This window comes from Phascolarctos cinereus, unplaced genomic scaffold (assembly GCF_003287225.1).
Source record: "Phascolarctos cinereus isolate Bilbo 61053 unplaced genomic scaffold, phaCin_HiC Scaffold_5;HRSCAF=322, whole genome shotgun sequence".
NCBI lineage: Eukaryota > Metazoa > Chordata > Mammalia > Diprotodontia > Phascolarctidae > Phascolarctos > Phascolarctos cinereus.
This window is the reverse complement of record NW_027555958.1, coordinates 2424384-2443146: the sequence shown is the minus strand read 5'-3', so window position 1 is coordinate 2443146 and position 18763 is coordinate 2424384. Positions and strand designations below refer to the sequence as shown.

The 18763-nt window shown below is 52.4% G+C and overlaps 1 protein-coding gene across 4 annotated transcripts; it reads left to right on the top strand.

The window, feature by feature from the left end:
• The first annotated feature begins 570 nt into the window (after positions 1-570).
• On the top strand, positions 571-17659 carry CUNH21orf58 (chromosome unknown C21orf58 homolog). 4 transcript variants are annotated; one of them, XR_013486759.1, is made up of 9 exons: positions 571-1779; positions 5527-5587; positions 6453-6526; positions 8528-8689; positions 10988-11099; positions 11351-11487; positions 13387-13613; positions 14565-14627; positions 17454-17659. XR_013486759.1 is itself a non-coding variant. In XM_020973450.2 (9 exons), the coding sequence occupies exons 1-8, from the start codon at positions 1720-1722 to the stop codon at positions 14603-14605; spliced, it is 879 nt and encodes a 292-aa protein (XP_020829109.1). In that variant the 5' UTR covers positions 571-1719; the 3' UTR covers positions 14606-14627; positions 17454-17659. The 4 variants fall into 4 exon arrangements, 2 of the variants coding, with proteins under 2 accessions (XP_020829109.1, XP_078010719.1); XR_013486760.1 differs by lacking the exon at positions 17454-17659 and adding an exon at positions 14735-14756; XM_020973450.2 differs by having other exon boundaries at positions 14560-14627.
• The last annotated feature ends 1104 nt before the right edge of the window (positions 17660-18763 follow it).

Here is an 18763-nt window from a genome sequence, read left to right as displayed (position 1 = left end):
GAGGGGAGTGAAGTGACTTCCAAGGCCCCTTCCAGCACTAGATCCTTATGGCAGAAGGGGTGGCTGTGGGGGGCTCCTAGGGCCAAGGGTTGCATCAGTGTCAGATGCAGCGAAGTATTCCTCTTGGACAGAAGGGAAGGTTCAGTCTGGAGGAGGGAGAGGGGGGTGGGTATTTCCAGAAACAACTGTGATGTTAAAAAAAAAAAGACAAGTTGTTCTTTGTTGCCAAGACAGATTCCTAGTTCTTTTCTCTCCACACCATGAACTAAGAAAAGCTTTGGTTTGGGCTGAGCCCATTAGCATGATCTGCATGCTGGACTGTGCCCAGCCTAGGCCTGGCCTCAGGGGCAGATGTCTCACAAGGAATTCCCCATCCTCCTCAAAAGCCTCCTTAGAGGAAGGAGAAGGAGCCCCCGCCTTCCTGCCCACTTCTCTGCCAATCAGAGGATTTCACCTCAAGTCGCCCTGAGGTTTCATCCCTGTCTTCTTTGTTCCCCTTTCTCCATCACATATTTGTTTCCAGAAGTCTTCTTGGAAATAAGAGTCCCTCACCCTGGGCACCACTGAAGCCTCCCAAGACAGCACTTCATAGACTCATGTGGAAAGTCAGATTTAACCACAAACTCTTGGCTGCTGTACATTCCTCTATAGAATGAGAGTGTGAAGAGGTGACCTTGGTTAAGTCCTTTCCCCTACTTGGATCTCAACTTCCTCTTCTGGAAGATGAGGAGGTTGGACTTGAGGTTCTCCCAGTCTGCACCCCTATTTGTGAGGCCCCCATCTGGCTCTCGAGCTATGACTTCCATGATGGCTACTGGTGAAGTATCCTTATAGCAGGTAGGAGCTAGAAGGGACGATGAAGTAGCCCATGATGACAGCGTGGCCATTGGCCAAGGTCATACAGCCACCAAGTTAGCAAAGCTGGGCCGTGAACCCAGGGCTTCTGTCTCTAATACGCTTCTATTTGCGGTGTGGTTGGGATCCTCTACCAAGAATGTTGGTTATGAACAAAATATTCAACTCGGCTCACTTCTGTCTTGTCCAGTGGCCTCATTTTATAGATGAATTCAAGCAGCACCAAACATTTATTAGGCACTGCCAGCATGTCCCAAGCACTGCGTGGAGAACCATCTAGCAGCGGGCTGATCTGTATGGAGTCTTGGAAGAATGAAGAACCACATTGCTGTGCCTTTTCTCAAGGTTCTGGCACTTGTCGACACTCACCTTGGCCTCTTCCCCATTTGCCCTTATAGTGGGCTGGCCCATGGCCTAGGCACATCTGGGCCGGCTTTGGTATGAGCTCCAGTTTTCAAGGACTCTGTGACCTTACACAGTGTGACACGCCTGGAGAAAAGCTTGTTTACAGGTAATAGACATAGTAACAAGGCTTGTTGGCCTGCCTGACCTGCCTCCTGGAGCTACCTACTGGGCGGGATTCCAGGGTTGCCCATTGTCATGCTCAGGGAGGGCAGCTCCACAGCAACCCCTCTGGGCAACAGAGCAACCTCCAAATAGCTTGAGAGAACACTGAGGCTGGGACTCCAAGGCCTCTGCAACCTTCTCACAGGCCTTCAGGGCCATCTCTGGGCTGGACTTACTCAATCCAGTCTAACTGCGAGGGGCTGGCTCAGCTCCTGAAGGTTTTGGGGAAAGTAGCAGCCTGTACAACCTCCCCCACTCCTTGGCTGTTTGTGGCCTGGCCTCCGGCAGCCATCTGCCATGTTGGACTCATCGGTGGCTGACCAAATGACTCGGCTGAAGCTCAAACTCTTGGAAAAGGTAAGCTGGGCTGGCAGTGGGCCTATGGGCAAGGCCCAGGCATCACTTGGAGTCACCACATGGGTGCTGACTTGCACTAGAAGAGGGAGTTTCTCCTTAAGAAGTTGCTTCTATCAATGAAATCATTACTGTAAGAAAAAAATGGTAAGCTGGCCCCCTTTTCTCCCAAGTGAACCCACTATTGGGCTTACCAATCAATACCATTCAATTCACGAGCATATTTTAAGGGCTTCCTAAGCACTGAGGAGATCAAGAAAAAACAGAAACAGTGGCTGCCTTCAGGGAGCTTGAACAGTCTGTGGAGGAGCCATTGGTATAGGGATCTGTCCAGACAAGACTCAGGCAACCTTGGAGGGAAGGACTAAGAGCCCCAAACTACCCAAGGCCTGAATGCCCACAGCCATTCTTTTACACTTGGGAGGCCTGGAGAGGAAGGGGCCACCTTTCCATTTGGGTTTAGATGCCAGACTGTGCCCAGACCTCTCCCCAAATCAAGGAGACTTCTACTTGGTGGGTATTTCCATCACCTTTCCAGGCCATGGGAATTTCAGGCCTCCCTGTGCCAATCAGAAATCTCTGATTACATCCATGGTGGAGTCACACTTCTGTGACTCAGCTTTGGCAGCACATGAAAAGAAGAAAAACTTCCAAATCCAAAGTGCTGTAGGGTCCCAGGATGCCCGGATCCTAGGCCCCTGGCTCTGACCCGGACCACGGGTTAAGAGTGGACTTTGCTTCCTGAGGAGGCCTGGCACACATCAGAGAGGGAAGTGGGGGTGGAGGAGGCTGCAATCTTGTGGGAGGACTGAGAAGGGGCACAGAAGCATTGGCTGTGCCATCCTCACCCTCCCACCTTTACATGGTCCTTTTCACAGTGCTGTTGGGGCCTTGGGACATCATAGCATCCCAGTGTGAGATCTCAAGGGAACCTTGGAGGGCCCTTCAGCCAACCCTTCATTCTATAGTCAGGGAAATTGAGGCCAAGAGAGAGTAAGCCTCTTTCCCAAGGTCACTCACATAGCAGATGTCAGAGGCAGAATCTGTTCTCAGTTCCTCTGACTCCAGACAAAGCTGAGGACTGGGCCCCACCACCTTTTCCCACATCTGTCCCTGGGGGAGGAGAGACAAGGTGGTGCCAGCTATGCCTGCCGAGGGGTGGTCTGGCCCAGGGGATGACCTGTAGCACCAGGAAGGTATCTCCTGATGCCAGAAATGCCTTCATTGTGATTTACTTCTTTGATAGCAAGCGGTGACCTTTTTCTAAAAATGTAAAATCCCTAGGAGAGGTGACACAGTTCTGCTGCCCATGTTGTGTGATTCTGGGCAATTCCCACCCTGTCAGGTTCCTTGTCTGTAAAATGAGAGGTTTGGATGAAGTGGGCTGATCTCTACAGGATCTTTCAGACCTAAAGACTTAAAGATCCTCAGGTCCTGTGAGCCTAAAACCTTTATGTCTCAGAGGGATACAGAAACAGGTGGCAGACAAGCACACAGACAAATGAACAGACAGGCAGAAGACAGAGAGACGGACAAGTGGATGGACAGACAGAGGGATAGGCAGATGGGCAGGCAGACAGACAAATGGATAGACAGGTAGATGGACATGGAGATGGGCAGGCAGACAAATGGAGAGGCAGACAAACAGAGAGATGGATGGGCAGACAGACAATTGAACAGGCAGATGGACAGACAGAGGGATGGGCAGACAGACAGACGGATCTCTAGCTCCTTAAAGGCAGGGGCTGTTCTATGTGTGTCCCTAGAATCTTGCCCATCTTCACATGCAGTGGAAAGTGTTTAATTCGTGTTTGTTGAAGGATTGTACTATGTACCTCCACAGATAGGAGCAACGTACATGAGCTCTGTCTGACATGTATGCAGATCACGAATAAAGTGCTTGCTCACGCCCCTGCGGCCCAGATGGCAGCCGCAGAGGGTCAGTGCCTGCCAGCGCTCAGGCGGCTCCCGCCTGGCAAGAAGCTCCAGGACCCCAGGGCAGCCCCATTTGTAAGTTACTGAGTGTTCACTGGCTTCATGCCCTGGTTTCCAGTCTGGACTTTTTCTCTAATATTTTACTCTTCACAATTAACTTCTCCCTACTCCTAGAACCTCATCCTATGAATCAGATCACAAAGGACAGTTTTGTTTTGTTTTTCCAAGAGGAAAAAAGCCAGCTTAAAATCTCCCTGCCTCTGGATCTGGGGATCATCAGTCTTTCAGGGCAGGGCTGGGTGGGATTTCTAAGTGTGGGCAGGCATGTGGTGCAGAGGAAAGAGCCGTGGGCCCGTGGTCGGAGGATGTGGGCTCCAATCTGGCTCTTTTCCTCTCAGACCATCAGTCAATCCAGTTTTGGTCAGGTGCCTATTCTGCCCCCAGGGCTGGGGATGAAATGGCCCCTGTTGCCAGGGGCTCATACTCTAATGGGGGGGAGGGGTTGGACTTGGGGCCTCCGAGGTCCCTTCTGGCTCTAGGGGCCTCTTGTGATTTCTTCTTGGCAAGGGGCCTGCTGGGAGGTGGCTGCCTGCCTGGCCCTCAGGTATGCTCCCCAGAGTGGGACAAGCCCTTGGCATGGGTAAACCTGCCCTGCTGGGTCTCTCAGGGCCAGCAAAGGAGATTCCCTGAAGGACGGGTCTCCACGTGGGACGGTGATAACAAGAATGATAAATGGGTGTTTTCCTCCAACGTCCCGTGGTGTGAAGAAGTTTCAGGAATCCCAGACCTGGAGCTGGGAGGTCCTGAGGCCAATCATCGAATTCTTTCATTTCATATAGGGGGAAACTGAGAGCCAGGCTAGGGGAGTGACTTAGCCCAGGTCGCACTGGTAGCCAGTAGATCAGGATTTGAACTGGGTCCTCATACTCTCAAGTCAGGAGGACTCTTTCCACTGTAGCCCATGGCCTCTTCTCTGAACCTTACCAACACCCGATGAGGTACATATTATAATTATCACTTCCATTTGACATAGAAGATGGTGAGGCTCAGACAGAGATATAGCCACCATACTAGGGGCAGGATTCGAATCCAGACTACAAGTCTAGGCATCTCCAGAAGGTTACGCCCTTGGCTCTCCAGGCATAAGAAGCCTGGCTTTCCCCTCAGGGCTCCCCCGGCCTGCCTTTCTCTTCCATTCCTCTTCTATGCATGATTTCTCTGGTGCTGCTGCTGCTCCCTCAGTCCACGGGGCATCACAGCATTTTCTGGGGTAAAGGGAATCACTCTCCCGGGGCCAAACTGGTGGCAAGCGCCTCCCAGTGTACCTAGGCTGCTGCTCAGGTGACAGCGCGATCACCTCTGTGCCAGGACAGGACATCGAAGGATGGCTCCAGGGGAGGTGGGCTCAGTACGCTTTCTAAGAGGCTGCTCTTCTGGAAGGTCCTGGAAAAGCAGAGCAGGGCAGGCAGAAGGGAGGTAACCAGACACAGCTCTGCTACGTACTTCCAGTGTGACTTTGTCCCTTTCCCTCTGAGTCTCAGTTTCCCCTTTCAGTCTCTGTGAAATGAGAAGAAAGGCCCAAATGATCTGCCAGGTCCCCCTCTTCCCTCTCTAGATCACCCTTCACAGGGGCTTCAAGCTTCCCCAAATGCAGCGAGACCTGACCCTGACCCGACAACCTCGAGTCACCCTGCGTCCTTGCACAACAAACGTATGCCTGAGGTGTATACATTCCGTGCAGTGTAGATCCCCACCCTCGAGCCAGCCTGGTCCATGGCATCCCTATGGGGTTCACAGCACGTTCTTTGTCCACAGAAACTCGAGGCTGAGCGAGAAGACATGGAAGACACTCTGGAGCCATCCCTCCCTGTGCCAAGTAAGGGCTGCCTCCACCTCCCCCGGGGGCCTGGGCGCCCTTCCCTCAAAGGCCAAGTCATTTTTCCAAGGACCCTCAGTGCCCTTGACCCCATGTCCCCTCACTGCCCCCAGGGCCTTGCTCTACCGATCATTCGTTCACCAGCTATTGATTCCTTCACATCACTCAGCAACACTGTTTGTTGACAGAATAAATGCACGTTCATGAACGAGAAGGATCCTCTAGGTTGTGCATAGCATGGTGGGAATCATGAGGCTGCCAAGGTCAAGCAAGGCCAGGATCGCCCAGGACAAGAGGAGGCCGATGAACAATTGAACTTAGGCCTTCCATGGAATTCTGCCCCCTCCCCAATCTCCTACGAGTCCAGATGTTTCTACAGAGTTAGAAATTGTGGGTTTATCTGAATACAGAGGTCATAGGGTATAGTGGGGAGAGAGCTGCCCTTTGAACCAGAAAGACCTGACACTCCCTCCCCTCCGCCGCTGGCTGTGGGGCATTGGCCAAGTCCCTTAATTTCCCAGGGTCCCCGGCAACCCTTGACAGCTGTGAGTCGCCAGCACTGGAAGAGAGAATTTCCTCACCTGGGAATTCCCTATGGCAGTGAAATACCGGATCCTGTGATCCTCCCCGTGAGGACAAGGACAACTTTGTTTTGTCTTTGTGTCAGCTGCCCCCAGCACTAGGCGCCCATCAGACTCTTAATAGATGCTTGCTGTGTCAGCTGGCATTATGTTGTGTGGTGTCGTGTTGTGTGGCCGAATATTTGAATTGCGTTGTGTTGTGTTACACAGCACTGTGCCTTAGAGAGCTCCTCTCTGGAGGACTTTTAAAGGGCCAAGCCCAGTGTGTGCCTTGTTTTCCCCAGGGAGCTATGACGGAGAAGATGCTGTCCTACAGAGCGCCCTGAGGAGGAGGAAAGACCTGCTGCACAAGCTCCGGGTATGCTCATGGTGGCCGCACAGTCCTGGGGGCACAAGGCTAGCATCCCAGGAGATCTCCAGCCAGCCAGTGTGAGGCCTTCTCTTCATAGAGGAAGATACTGAGTCACTGGATGCGTCCCCCGGCCCTGCTCTGCTGGGTCCTCCCTGTGGGACCTTGTCCCTTCCCCTTGTGTCATAGAAGGAATCTCAGGGGCCATCCTCTCATTTTACAGATGAGCAAACTGAGGCCCAGCCGGGTGATTTGCCCAAAGTCACACAGCCAGCAGTAAAGCTGGGAACTGAGCTCAAACCCTTTGACTCCCACCCAGTGCCTTGCCTCCGTGCCCCACTGGACAGGGTTTTCTTCTGGGCCCTTCGTGGCCGATGGTTTGAAGTCCTGAAGGGGCAGCAGTCTGCCTTCCGTGTTATAAACCATAGACTTCAGAGAGGAAACAGATAGGCAGATCAGTACCACTGAGGCCCCAGAGAGCAATAAAAGCCCAGTCTCTGGGCTGTCAGGGATCTCAGAGGCATCTGGTCTAAGACTCCCCTCTCCATCCCACCTGGCCGGAGGGCATCTGCCTCAGTTTGCAGGCAGCCCTCCAGGGACAGGACAGAAACCCACTTCCTTCCTAAAATCACCCCCATTACCCTAACGGACCGTACATTCAGGATACCTGATTTGGCGCAGTGGATAGCGTGCTGGCCCAGGAGGCTCAGGAAGACCTGTTTTCAGTCTGGCTTCAGACACTTATTTGCCGTGTGACCCTGGACAAGTCACTTAACTTCGGTCTGCCTTGGTTTCCTCAACCATAATGGGGAGATAACAGCAGCATCTCCATCCCAGGTTGTTGGGCAGCTCAAATGAGATAATGTTTATAAGAAGTGCTTAGCGCAGTGCCCGGCACACAGTAGGAGCTCTGTCAGCCCTTCCCCTTGATTGTTGGCTGTGGGAGGACTGAATCTGCCCTGTCCACACAGCGGCCACGGCTGCCCTCCCGCTTGCAGCGTGCACTGGCTCCCTACATGGCTCTATTTGTAGTGTGTGTTTTGGCTGTGGTTGGATCCATACATGCACACATATGAGGACACGTGTACACATGTGATAACACTACTATGACTAGCATGTGCCAAGTGCTGTGCATGGCATCATAATCATCCTGGGGGGTAGGGGCGATCATACCCCTTTTACAGGTGAGCCATCTGAGGCGTTGACTTTCCCAGGGTCACACAACCGGTAAGTGCCTGAGTCTGGATTCCAGCGCAGGAGGGCCTGCTGATTCTCCCCACTGCACCTCCTGGCTGTCCCAGCCTTCACTTTTGCCTTTGTGTCCTCAGGAGCTGCCACAGTGTCTGGTTCACAGTAGGCACCTGAGAAGTGTTTGTTAATGGACTGATTGATTGATTACTGAAGGTGTTTTGGTTCATACTCAAAGCACTTTTGGGACACTGACTTTCAAAATACTCAAGTACAGTTCTCACCAAAGTGGTATTGACCATGCCAAGGCAGTTGAGTGGCACAGAGGATGGGGCACTGGACCTGGACTTAGGAAGATTTGAGTTCAAATCCTGTCTCAGACACTTACTAGCCGTATGACCGAGGGAAAGTCATTTCACAGCTGCCTGCCTCAGTTTCCTTGTCTGTAAAATGGGAATAATAATAGCCCCTCCCTCCCAGGCCAGTTGTGAGGGTCACATGACATACTATTTGCTCTTTGCAGGGAAGGGAAGGGAGAAGGGAATAAGCATTGATGACGGTGCCTACCACGTGTCAGACACGATGCTGAGCGCTTTACCCGCATCATCTGCTTTGATTTCCCTTGAATTGTCTAGACGCCAGCTGTTGTGATTTAGCCTTTCTTTGGTCAGTTGGGAGGTTCTTGTCATTGCTAGCCATCAGTTACTGTTACTACCGATCAATAACCAGCATGTGTATAGCGCCTCCCGCTTCGGTGGGCTCCCTAGTCCTACATCTGCCTTCCAGCCAGCATCTGCCCATCTCCCCTGCCTGTCTTTGCAGGAACAACACCTTCTAGAAGAGCTCTCTGGGCCCTACGGCTGGGGAGGGAACCCCAGAAGAAGCTACAGAGCAGAGGTGCCCCTAGAGGTGCCCCCAGTCCAGATCTACCCATCCTTCCCTGCAGGGCCTCAGCCAGAGCAGCCCAGGATCATCCAGCAGATGGTAAGGAAGGTCTTGCTCTCCCCAGACTCAGACTCAGGTGCTGGGAGGTGCACAGAGGCAATGGTGACCCCCGGGCCTTGAGTGGATTCCCCAGCAATGGCTCTGCTCCCTCTCTTCAGGAAAGCCTTCAGCCCAATGGAAGAGGCAGGTGGTGGCAATAGCTCAGTGGGAGTGTGGTGCCCAAATGACTGGGGCTGGCTACATTCACACTGACAGACTCGTCAGTCTCAGGGTCCTAACAGTCACCGTGGGGAAGGGTACATTCCTACTGCCAGCAACCTCACCGTATGCTTCCCACACTCCCAAGGGCACCATTGACTCCTAATCAGAATCGCTAAACAGAAGGCAAACAAGAACAGCTAAAATGGGACGTGCAGTGAGCCTACCTGGGCCCTTGGTACCCAGTATTTGTGGGGGAGAGTGGGCTTGAGCATGGGGGCCGCGTGTGAGTGGGCGCCATGTGCCAGGGTCAGCCTCTTGCCTGCTCCTCTGCCGGGGCGGGGGGGGGGGGGGGGGGTGCGGTGCTTTCAGCCAAACAGAACTCCTGGAGGGGAAGGGCAGACTTTTCCCAGATTGGTCGCTAGGAGTTTCCACCAGTTCTTTGACAGTCCATAGCAGTTTAGAGGAGGCAAATGCAGAATCAGCTTTTCCAAGTAGCAAAGATGTTCCTCCAGCAGACTTTTCTCAGCAGGAGGTGGCAGTACAGACCCAGCTGCCAGGACCCTTCTCAGACCCGCTCAGACCCTTTGGTCTTCTCCAAAGCAGGAATTTTTGTGTGAAATAACTCACCTCTATGTTGTGTTGTGGTGAGCAGCCAGAATCCCCACTTCAGTCATCCAAGCCACAAACAGGCAATATATACTTGTCCACTAGTTACTGAATAAGTCCTCCTGTCAATCGTATATCAATTAAATGGTGGGGATGGGGCGAGGAAGACACTGAGACCATCTTTGCTCTCAGTCCTCTTTTCTTCGGGGCTGCTTCTCACACAACTGTCCCTGGTTTTGGTACCTTCCAACAGAATTGTCCCAGTCAGAGAGGGACACCACCTTACCATGCCAATAGTAACAGTAGAGGTGTGTCTTCTAGTAAGCACTAAGTATGGAATGCCCAGATGTGAGAGCTGGAAGAAGCCTCAGTGGCCGTTGAATCCGGCTAATTAATGCATGAAAGGAGTGGTCACTCAGCCTCTGCACGAAGCCCTCCAGGGAAGAAGAAGTGAACACCTCACTGAATAGCTAGAACTCTGGGGAAGGTTTCGGCTAAAGTCAAGTCTCAACCCAGCTCTTTGTAGTTCTCCTCCCCACTCCCCCAATCGCTCCTGGGGCAAAATCTCATTTCTTTTCCTCAAATCACTCTTCACATATTTCCAGACATCAGGTTTTCTCCCATCTAGTGGGAGGATTAGGATTCCTTCCCTTGGATTCTCATACAGTCATCTTGGAAAATCAACAAGGCAGGCCTATGCTAAGCACAGTATATATACAAAGGCAAAAGCCAAACCCTCCCTGCCCTCAGGAAGCTTAGATTCTCACAACTTGCACATTTAAATAAACAAAATCTTTGGGAAGTAAATGCACCCTAACTTAGGGATGGGTGCTAACATCTGGGGAACTCATGGGAGAGGCAGCACGTCAGCATTCCAACATTTATTCCTACTGTGTGTTCTGTGTAGACTGCATGTGTGAGCAGCCTCTTGGATACTTTGGGCACTGAGGGGAAACATAACCCGGTCACTGTCTCCAGGACCTTATGTTCTCCTGGGCCTGGGGGCCTGGGAACAGGCAGACTTTCCGGAGGCTCCTGGAACCGATCCTCTGGGCTGGTGCACCCCAGCCCCTCGAGCAGGAGCATGTCCTGGGGGGTCGTGATTGAGAAGGGGCAACCCCGGAGGCAGACCGAGGAGGACTTGGCCCCTCCAGAGTGGGGAAGGTAGGATGAAAAGAGCCTGTGGTTTCCATGCTGAGAAGCTGGATGCCTCATCCGGTGCCAAGGAGACCTGTGCTCCTTGAGAATTCTGTCAGCTGTGGCCTTTGGGAACCAAGAGGAAGTCCCCACCGTCAGCCCTTGTCTCAAGGGCCAGCTGCGGTTAAGTGCAGGGAGGGTCTCACTTGGAGGCAGGGGACCCCTCGCCCACCAGGCTGGAAGCCCGGTGCCTCCTGTGGACCTGGCGTTTCCTAAGGTCCCTTTCAGTTCTGAATCCTCCATTTCCATGAAGGCCTGTGAAGCAGGCGTTAGTGGTGTGAGAAGGACCGACAGGAGAGGATTGGGGTAGAAACCTTCATTGAACACTCCTAGGTACCCCAGCCCCCGGCAACCATCATCCAGCAGCTGCCTCAGCAGCCCCTCATTACTCAGATCCCCCCAGCCCAGGCCTACCCTGCCCCCAGGTCAGGGAGCGTCAAGGAAGGTAAGGATCTCCCCCCACCTCTCTCTCTGTCCCTCCCTCCTTCTCTCCCCTCCCCGCTTCTCTCTGTCTCTCTCTCTGTCTCTCTCTGTCTCTCTCTGTCTCTGTCTCTGTCTCTCTCTCTCTCTCTCTCTCTCTCTCTCTCTCTCTCTCTCTCTCTCTCTCTTTCTCTCTCTCTCTCTCTGTCTCCCCCACTCCCACTCCCTTTCTCTCTCTCTCTCTGGCCCTGACCCTGAGGATCTCTCTTGTCTCAGACATGGTAGAGATGATGCTGATGCAGAATGCACAGATGCACCAGATCGTGATGCAGAATATGATGCTGAAAGTCCTGCCGCCCATGGCCTCTCCCGCCAACGAAATGAACCCGCCTTGGCTTCGGCCTGCTCAGCAGGTAGGTGTGCCTGGGAGGCTCAGTCAAGGTGGATGAGGACAGCAGGGACAAGTCAGAAGAGGCTGGCTTCTGTCTGCATGCTGGGGGCACTAGTGTCTCAAGGATGCCCTGGCCGATACACTGACCAGATGAGCACCCATACTCTGCCCAGCTGCCATGATTCACACTTACATCCAGCCTCTAGACGAGGGGGCTTCTCCCTGGGGGGGCTCTTGCCCTGTATGGAAATGACTGGACCTAGCAGTCAGTGCTCCCCAAATCCTGTTCTTGCTCCATGGGGACTAGCCTGGGGAGCCAGGCCTCTCTGGCTAATTCTGCAGGAGGTAGCCTGCTGACTCCGGCTGAGCCCAAGCCTAGGACAGGAGGCAGTCTCTGATGTCCCTGTCTTCCTTCACTCCACATTATTGTCCAGGCACTCATATGGCTCCCTGAATTCTGTCTGTCTCTTAAAGGCAGTTTCACTGTTTCTCCATTCACGTCACCTGCCTCTACCACAAATATTCTGGGGGAACTAAGTCTTGCATAAAATCAAGACTGTATAAGATGGATTAGGAACATTCTTTAAAGGGCCCGGGTGGGGGTAGAATTCATGATTGTGGCCAGCTCTCTGAACACTGCATTGCTCAGCCCTCCCCTTTTCCCAGCGATGCTATTGTCTTCAATTGGGGTACTCTCCTAATCCCACCCCGGACACTTGATAGCTGTGTGACCCTGGGCAAGTCACTAACTGCTGTCAGCCTCAGTTTTCTCATCTGTAAAATAGGGCTACTAAGAGCTCCTGCTTAACATAGTTTTTGCAAGGCTCAAATGAGAAGATCTATGTAAGGTGCTTTCCAAATCTTAAAGCGCTGGATAGAGACGAGCCATTTTTAACCCTATTGAATTCAGGATGTAGTTATGAAGTACCTGCTTTGTATCTTGAAGTTTACTAGACACCAACCTGGCAAAGACAAAACCGAAATGGCCCTGGCCCTCAGAGGTCCACGGTCACCTTGAGTCTGTAGAACAGACTCTTCTCTCCAAGTCGAAGGATGCTGCCTCATGGTCAGCCTGCCCATCACTGGGCCTGCACTCAGCTGCCGGCCTGGTCTTCCAGGATCGAGGGGCGGTGACAGGCAGGGGCATTAGCTCATTGGTTTAGAGGTGGGCAGAGACTTCGGGGCCATTCTCAACAGTAGCCCCACCATTAACCTGACATCCAATCTCTTCTGGCTTAATAGTGATGCCCTCACATTACAGAGGGGGAAACTGAGGCTTAGTCCCAAAGTCAGCCAGGTAGGTTCAAAGGTCCACAGACCAGAGGCGGAAGGGATTATGGGGTCCGTCCGAGGCAACCCCCTCCTGCTACAGGACACCCAGAGGTGAAGCTGCCTGCCCAGAGTCTCCTGGCAGGAGGCGATAGAATCTGAGAAGGGAGTCAGCCCCGGGAAAGCCTTCTCCTGCTGGGCAGAGGATGGCTCCCATGCCCATCCTGCCCCCTTCTGGACAAAACCTCCTTCCCCTTCTCAGCCTCCTTCTATACATGGCAGCAGTGCTCCCCTGGGGTCCCCTGGGCTTATCCGTGTCACCTGGAGTGGTGGGCCACGCTGACCTGGGACCATCACTCCTCTCCTCATGGCTAAACCTTTTTACCTACTGCAAGAAAAAGGGGTTTTATTTATTTGTTTGTTTATTTATGGTTTCTTTTTTCTTTTTGGTGAGGCAGTTGGGGTTAAGTGACTTGCTCAGGGTCACAGAGCTAGTAAGTGTCAAGTGTCTGAGGCTGGATTTGAACTCAGGTTTTCATGAATCCAAGGCCAGAGCTCTATCCACTGGGCCACCTAGCTGCCTCAAGAAAAAGGGGTTTTGAGGACCTTTTGCAACTCACTTTTACCCTTTTTGGTCACTTTATGTGCTAAGGATCCACAGTTGGCATTCCGAGCTGAAAAGCCAAGGGCTTCCTCGGTCCACCATCATCACCATTACAGCCCCCCAGGCCTGCAGGCTCTCCCTGCCTCTCTGCCCCTGGTAGGCTACCCCATATGGCCTTCCCTGCTTCCAGCCCAGGCCATGACCCAGGCCCCAGGCTTCCAGCCCGCCATCCGGCACATGATGGGGCCCACAACCACCATGCCTGCTCTCAACACGTAAGTGCTCTGGGAGCCCTCCACCCCCAGCCCCATCTACCCTCTTTCTCAGGCTCTTGTGAGGCAGAAGGGGAAGGATACAGGGGTTGGCTATTGGCCTAGCATTTCCAGAGCCCACCTTCTGGGGGGAAGGGGAGCAAAGGTCAGACGTAGACTCAGGGGCCTGGGTTCTGGTTTCCTGCTTGTTACTCAGCAGAGAGAGGGCTCGGCGGGGCACAAGAAGACCCATTTATTTGGCAAGTCACAGGCCCTTTCCGAGCCTCAGTTTCCACAACTAAGACAGGTGTCAGAATCGCTGTACACCTGCTTGCCAGGGTGCTTGTGAGTGCCGAAGGAGATTCTGCCTGTGTGCAGGCACGAAGATTCAGGGGGAGGAAGTGTCTATTACTGTTGGTAGCACTTGGGGGCCCTAGGATGTGGGTCCTGAACCTCAGTTTCTCCATCAACCATAATTATGACTGGCATTTGTATCCCAAAGCATTTTGTAGACCTGGTCTCCTTTGAGCTCTGCACACCAGTGCTATGAGGTATGGGGATACCCATTTTACAGAGGATGAAACTGAGGCTCAGAGTCATGAAGGGACTTGCCCACAGCTACCTAGCTAGTGAGTGGCAGAGGTAGGTCTTGCACCCACCTCTCTCCTGCTCAAATCCCTTTACAGACCGTGGTCAAATGAGGGGCTCCAGGGTCCCCAGAGGCAACAGGAGGAGCAGGAGGAAGAGAAGGGGAAGGGGAGGGTCTAGGACGAGCCAGCTCCCAGTCCAGCCAAGCCAGCAAGTTGCCTGGCATAGCCAGCTTAAGTGGCCCACATGCCAAGTGATGAGACCAGCAAATACAGGTGGTTCGCAGACTGCCCATGCTCCTTCCCTAGGCCAAGATGGAGGTGGTTGGAGGAGCCAGAGACAGTGGGGGACAGGGCCACTTAGGAGTTTCCTTTCTTTCAAGGGTAGCATCTGACGGAGCCCTCCCCGGTCTGCCGCCAGGCTTGTAAGCCCTGCAGGGCTCTAACACTGGTAAGTGGTTCCAAATTTTAATTTTTATTCAGTTTTCACAAAAGGCAGACAAAGTATAGGCAAAACACCTTCAGCTGAGCATTTAGCAAGCACCTGCTGTGTGCCAGGCACTGCGCTGGGAAAGCAAAGGCAGAGGGAAGCTGCTCTTGCAGAGGATGCTGATTGCGCAAGGATGCCCTCACGGAGGCTCTGATCAGAGGTGGCCGAGCCCAGATCGCCAGAGAGGACCCGGCAACACCGGGCAGCACGTGCTCGCCACAGCCCTCCTTTGCTGGCATTACTGTGGGTCCATCCAGACAAGCTTGACCTGCCTCAACCATTCCCCTGGGCAGAGGCAGCTGCTGGGGCCACCCGGCCCTGCTCTGAGCTGTGTGTGCAGGGCCCCAGGCCCCGCTGGCAGACCCTCAGATGGAGAAGGGCGCGGCTTTTCCACTGAAGAAGAGGAGGATAGGATGAGACATCCTCCGTGCCTGTCGTTCCCACCGTTCAAGAGTGAATTGTCTGTATAATGGGCGTCATATTGCTTGCCTTCTCACTGACGGAGGAGGGGTGGGAGGGAGGCAGAGAACTGGGACCTACCAAGCTCCTGTTGGTCTGCTGAGCCACGGTCAGCCCCACTGTCACCGGACCCCAACATGGGGATGTCCAGAGCCAGGGACAACAACCAGGCTTCTATCCTCAGGGCCCATTTCCCAGGGCTGTTTCCATCCCAAGGAAATGAGCGCTGTGGGCTTTTCTCAGCCCCATACCTACATTCCTGGGTTCCCATTCACTCTGTCTCCTGCGGCTCTTCATCTGTTGTTTCATGTGAAATCAGTCGATAAGCAGCTCTGGAGGACCCAGGCAAAATGGAACAGGCACTGCCTGCCTTCGAGAAGCGCTCATTCAGCTGGTACAGATACTCAGTCAATCAGCAGACATTTATTCCTTTATTTAAACTAACCTTTTTTCTCATTTTCTTCTTTAAATTACATTGTGTTTTATTTTCACGTGAACATTTACCTTTTCTCTCACCCACCTCCTGTCTTCCTTTTTGAGAAAACAAGAAAAAACAACCCTTGTTACGAACACATATAGTCAAGCAAAACTCATTCCCACGCGGGCCAAAGCTTCCGTCTGCATTTCTGCAGGCAGGTGGCGGGCTTCCTCAGGAGTCCTCTGGAATCGTGGTCAGAATTCCCGACTTGTCTGTACGTCTTTGCCATGTTGTTATTGTATCCGTCGACCTCCTGGTTCTGCTCACTTCAGTCTGCAGCAGTTCATGCGCGTCTTCTGAGGTTTCTCTGAAACCTTCTTCATCCTTTCTTACAGCACTCTATGGCATTAATACGCCATAACTTGTTCAGCCATTCCCCAATACTTTGCCACTACAAAGAGTTGCTATAAATGTGTTTATATTTAGGGATCCTTGTCCTCTTTCTTTGATTTCTTTGGGGTACAGCTTTCCTAACAGATTTGCTGGGTCAAAAGGGTGTTTGCACAGTCAAATAGCTTTCTGGGAGTCTTTCCAAATTGCTTTCCCAAATGTCGAGCCAGCTTGCAGCTTCACCACCAATGCATTGGTGCACCCATTTTTCCACCGCTTGTCTAGCATTTGTCATTCTTCATTTCTGTCAACTTTTCCAATCTGATAGATTCGAGCTGGAATCTGAGAGTCATTTTATTTTGCATTTCTCTGCTTACAGTGATTTGGAGCATCTTTTTCACATAGCTTGAATTTCTTCCTCTGGAAACTGCTTTTAACAAGCATTTATGACAAGAGTGCTTCATACTGTGAATACAATATAATAATAATAACATCTATACAGCACCTACTGTGTGCCGTGCACATGATAAGCACTTTGCAGTTTTCATCTCCTTCGCTCCTCATGGCAGCTCTGGCAGGTAGAGGCTATCACGGTCCCTAGTTTGTTCAGTCCTTTCCATCTTGCCCAACTCTTAGTGACCCCATTGGGATTGTCTTGGTAGAGATCCTAGACTGGTTTTGCCATTTCCTTCTCCAGCTCATTTAACAGATGAAGAAACTGAAGCAGACAGCATTAAGTGACTTGCCCAGGGTCACCCAGCTAGTAAATCTCTGAGGCCAGATTTGAACTCAGGTCTTCTTTACTGCTGGCCCGGTGCCTTATCCACTGTACCACCCAGCTGCCTCAACATAGGAGAATGAAATAGTCTTTGCTGTCAAAATGCTCCCCATCTACTGGTTCACTAAATCCACTAACCTTGTGTTATACCTGCCGTGTGCCACTCCTTGAACTAGGTGCTGGGAATAGAAAGAGAAAGCTGAGCCCTCAATGTGCTTACATTCTTCACTGCTTTTCTCTTGAAAACTCCCAGAAATTCAACCAAGAGGATGACTTGGGGAAGCTGGGAGAGTCACTGAGCCGTGGAGGAGAGGCCCGTCTGGTGGCACCCAGTGAGCCTCAGGGGGGCAACAGGACAAGGGCTGCCTTCCAACTTTATCTCCTTCCTTTGTTTGGGTGTCCGGCACGTGCCTTTGTCCTCTGAGGGAGGCAGGAGAGGCAGCCAGCCAGCACTGACTGGCTCCTTATTTTACAAGGGGAAGCTTTATCCAGAGATGGAGACGTTCTCTTGAGTCGTCAGAGTAATTTAGGGGATGAACATGCTCTTTTCGGCTACCACTCCAAACCCGAGGTGTATGTGATGGATGGAAGGGAGAGCACAGCAAAAATCCAGCCACCCCTGGACAGGGGGCTTGTGTGGGACATGTCCAGGATCTGAGCAGATAAAGGGAAGGTCCCAGGGCAGGGGTGGCTGTGGCTGGGAGGCTCCAGCAACGATGAGCATTTTCATTTCACTGTGTAGGTCCAAGTCTGAAGCTGCCATGAATTTGAGAAGGCTGAGTGGGACCACTAAGTCATAACAGATGTCCCTGGAGAAGGGAAGCCAAGCAGGGCAGTGAGGGCCTTGCTGTTTGGCCCGGCTGCAAAGCTTGGCCCTGGGGGTGGCTGGAGGAAATGAGCATCCCATGGCATTCTGGAGAATAAACAATGACCAGACAGAAATGTGAAGCTCAGTTCCTTGTGGTTTGTTTGCAAACGAGTTGCACAACACACGCGTCCCTTCCCCCATCTTTCCTCCTTTTCTTCTCTGTGTCTTTTCAGACTTTGCTCCAATGCCTTGGGTTATTATCATTGTCATTTCCAGTGTTCTCGTTTCCCTGCCCAACAGGGAGGCTGGCAGGGAGACACACACACACACAGTGGACAGACAGGTGGGATCCAAACCAGCCTTACAGATTAATTCCATTACAGGTGTATGTGGGCAGTAGCGGGGGAGTGGGGTGGGGAGTGTGAAGGGAATGGGCCCCTGCAGCAGGAAGGGAAGTGAGAGCAGGGAGGTCCAGTGGAATCCCTGCAGAGTGGCCCATCCTGGCACAGTCAAGGTGTGAGCTCACATCCCCCTGTCTCCAAATACAGAGCTCTCGCCTCTGTAGCAGCCTGCCTCTTAAAATCCCTCCAAGCCACAGCAAGACCTGCACTGTGCTTCCTTGTCCAAGAAGTCCCGTTGGCACATCCAGAAGGTAAATGAGAAGGGGTTGGTCAGGGTCACGTGCAAAAGCAGTGAAAAGGGCTGAGTCTGCAAGAGATACACATTTCCAAGGAATTAACTGGAAACCGAGGCGTGCTCATTGATGGGATAGAATGAACATATGATGGCCGATGAATACGACAGAAAATGACTGTGCTCTAAGACGTGACTGTGGGATGGAGAAGGTTTTGCAGAAGCCAGGGGAGACCCAGATGGCCTGATGTAAGCGAAGAGAGCAGAACCAAGAGGATGTTCGTCAAGGGATACCGTAAAGACAAATGACTTTGAGAGATGCGAGATCGGGGATCAGTGAAATGGCCAGCCAAGTCCCAGCATCCAGTGCCACACGAGGGAGCATTCCCCGCCTCCTCCTGCTACAGCTGGTGACCCAGGCTACAAGAGAGGCTGACATCTGGATGTGGCCAATGGCGGGGATCAGTTTGGTGACCACACACAGTTGTTGCAAAAGAGTTTCTTCTTCTTCTTCTTCTTCTTCTTCTTCTTCTTCTTCTTCTTCTTCTTCTTCTTCTTCTTCTTCTTCTTCTTCTTTTTTCAATGGGGGAAGGATGGGAGGGAGAAAAAAT

Coding starts and splice junctions, on each gene's coding strand:
- CUNH21orf58 (XM_020973450.2), top strand. CDS start 1,720: ATGTTGGACTCATCGGTGGCTGACCAAATGACTCGGCTGAAGCTCAAA. Junction 1,780..5,526: donor AGCTCAAACTCTTGGAAAAG/GTAAGCTGGGCT, acceptor CTTTGTCCACAG/AAACTCGAGGCTGAGCGAGA. Junction 5,588..6,452: donor GCCATCCCTCCCTGTGCCAA/GTAAGGGCTGCC, acceptor TGTTTTCCCCAG/GGAGCTATGACGGAGAAGAT.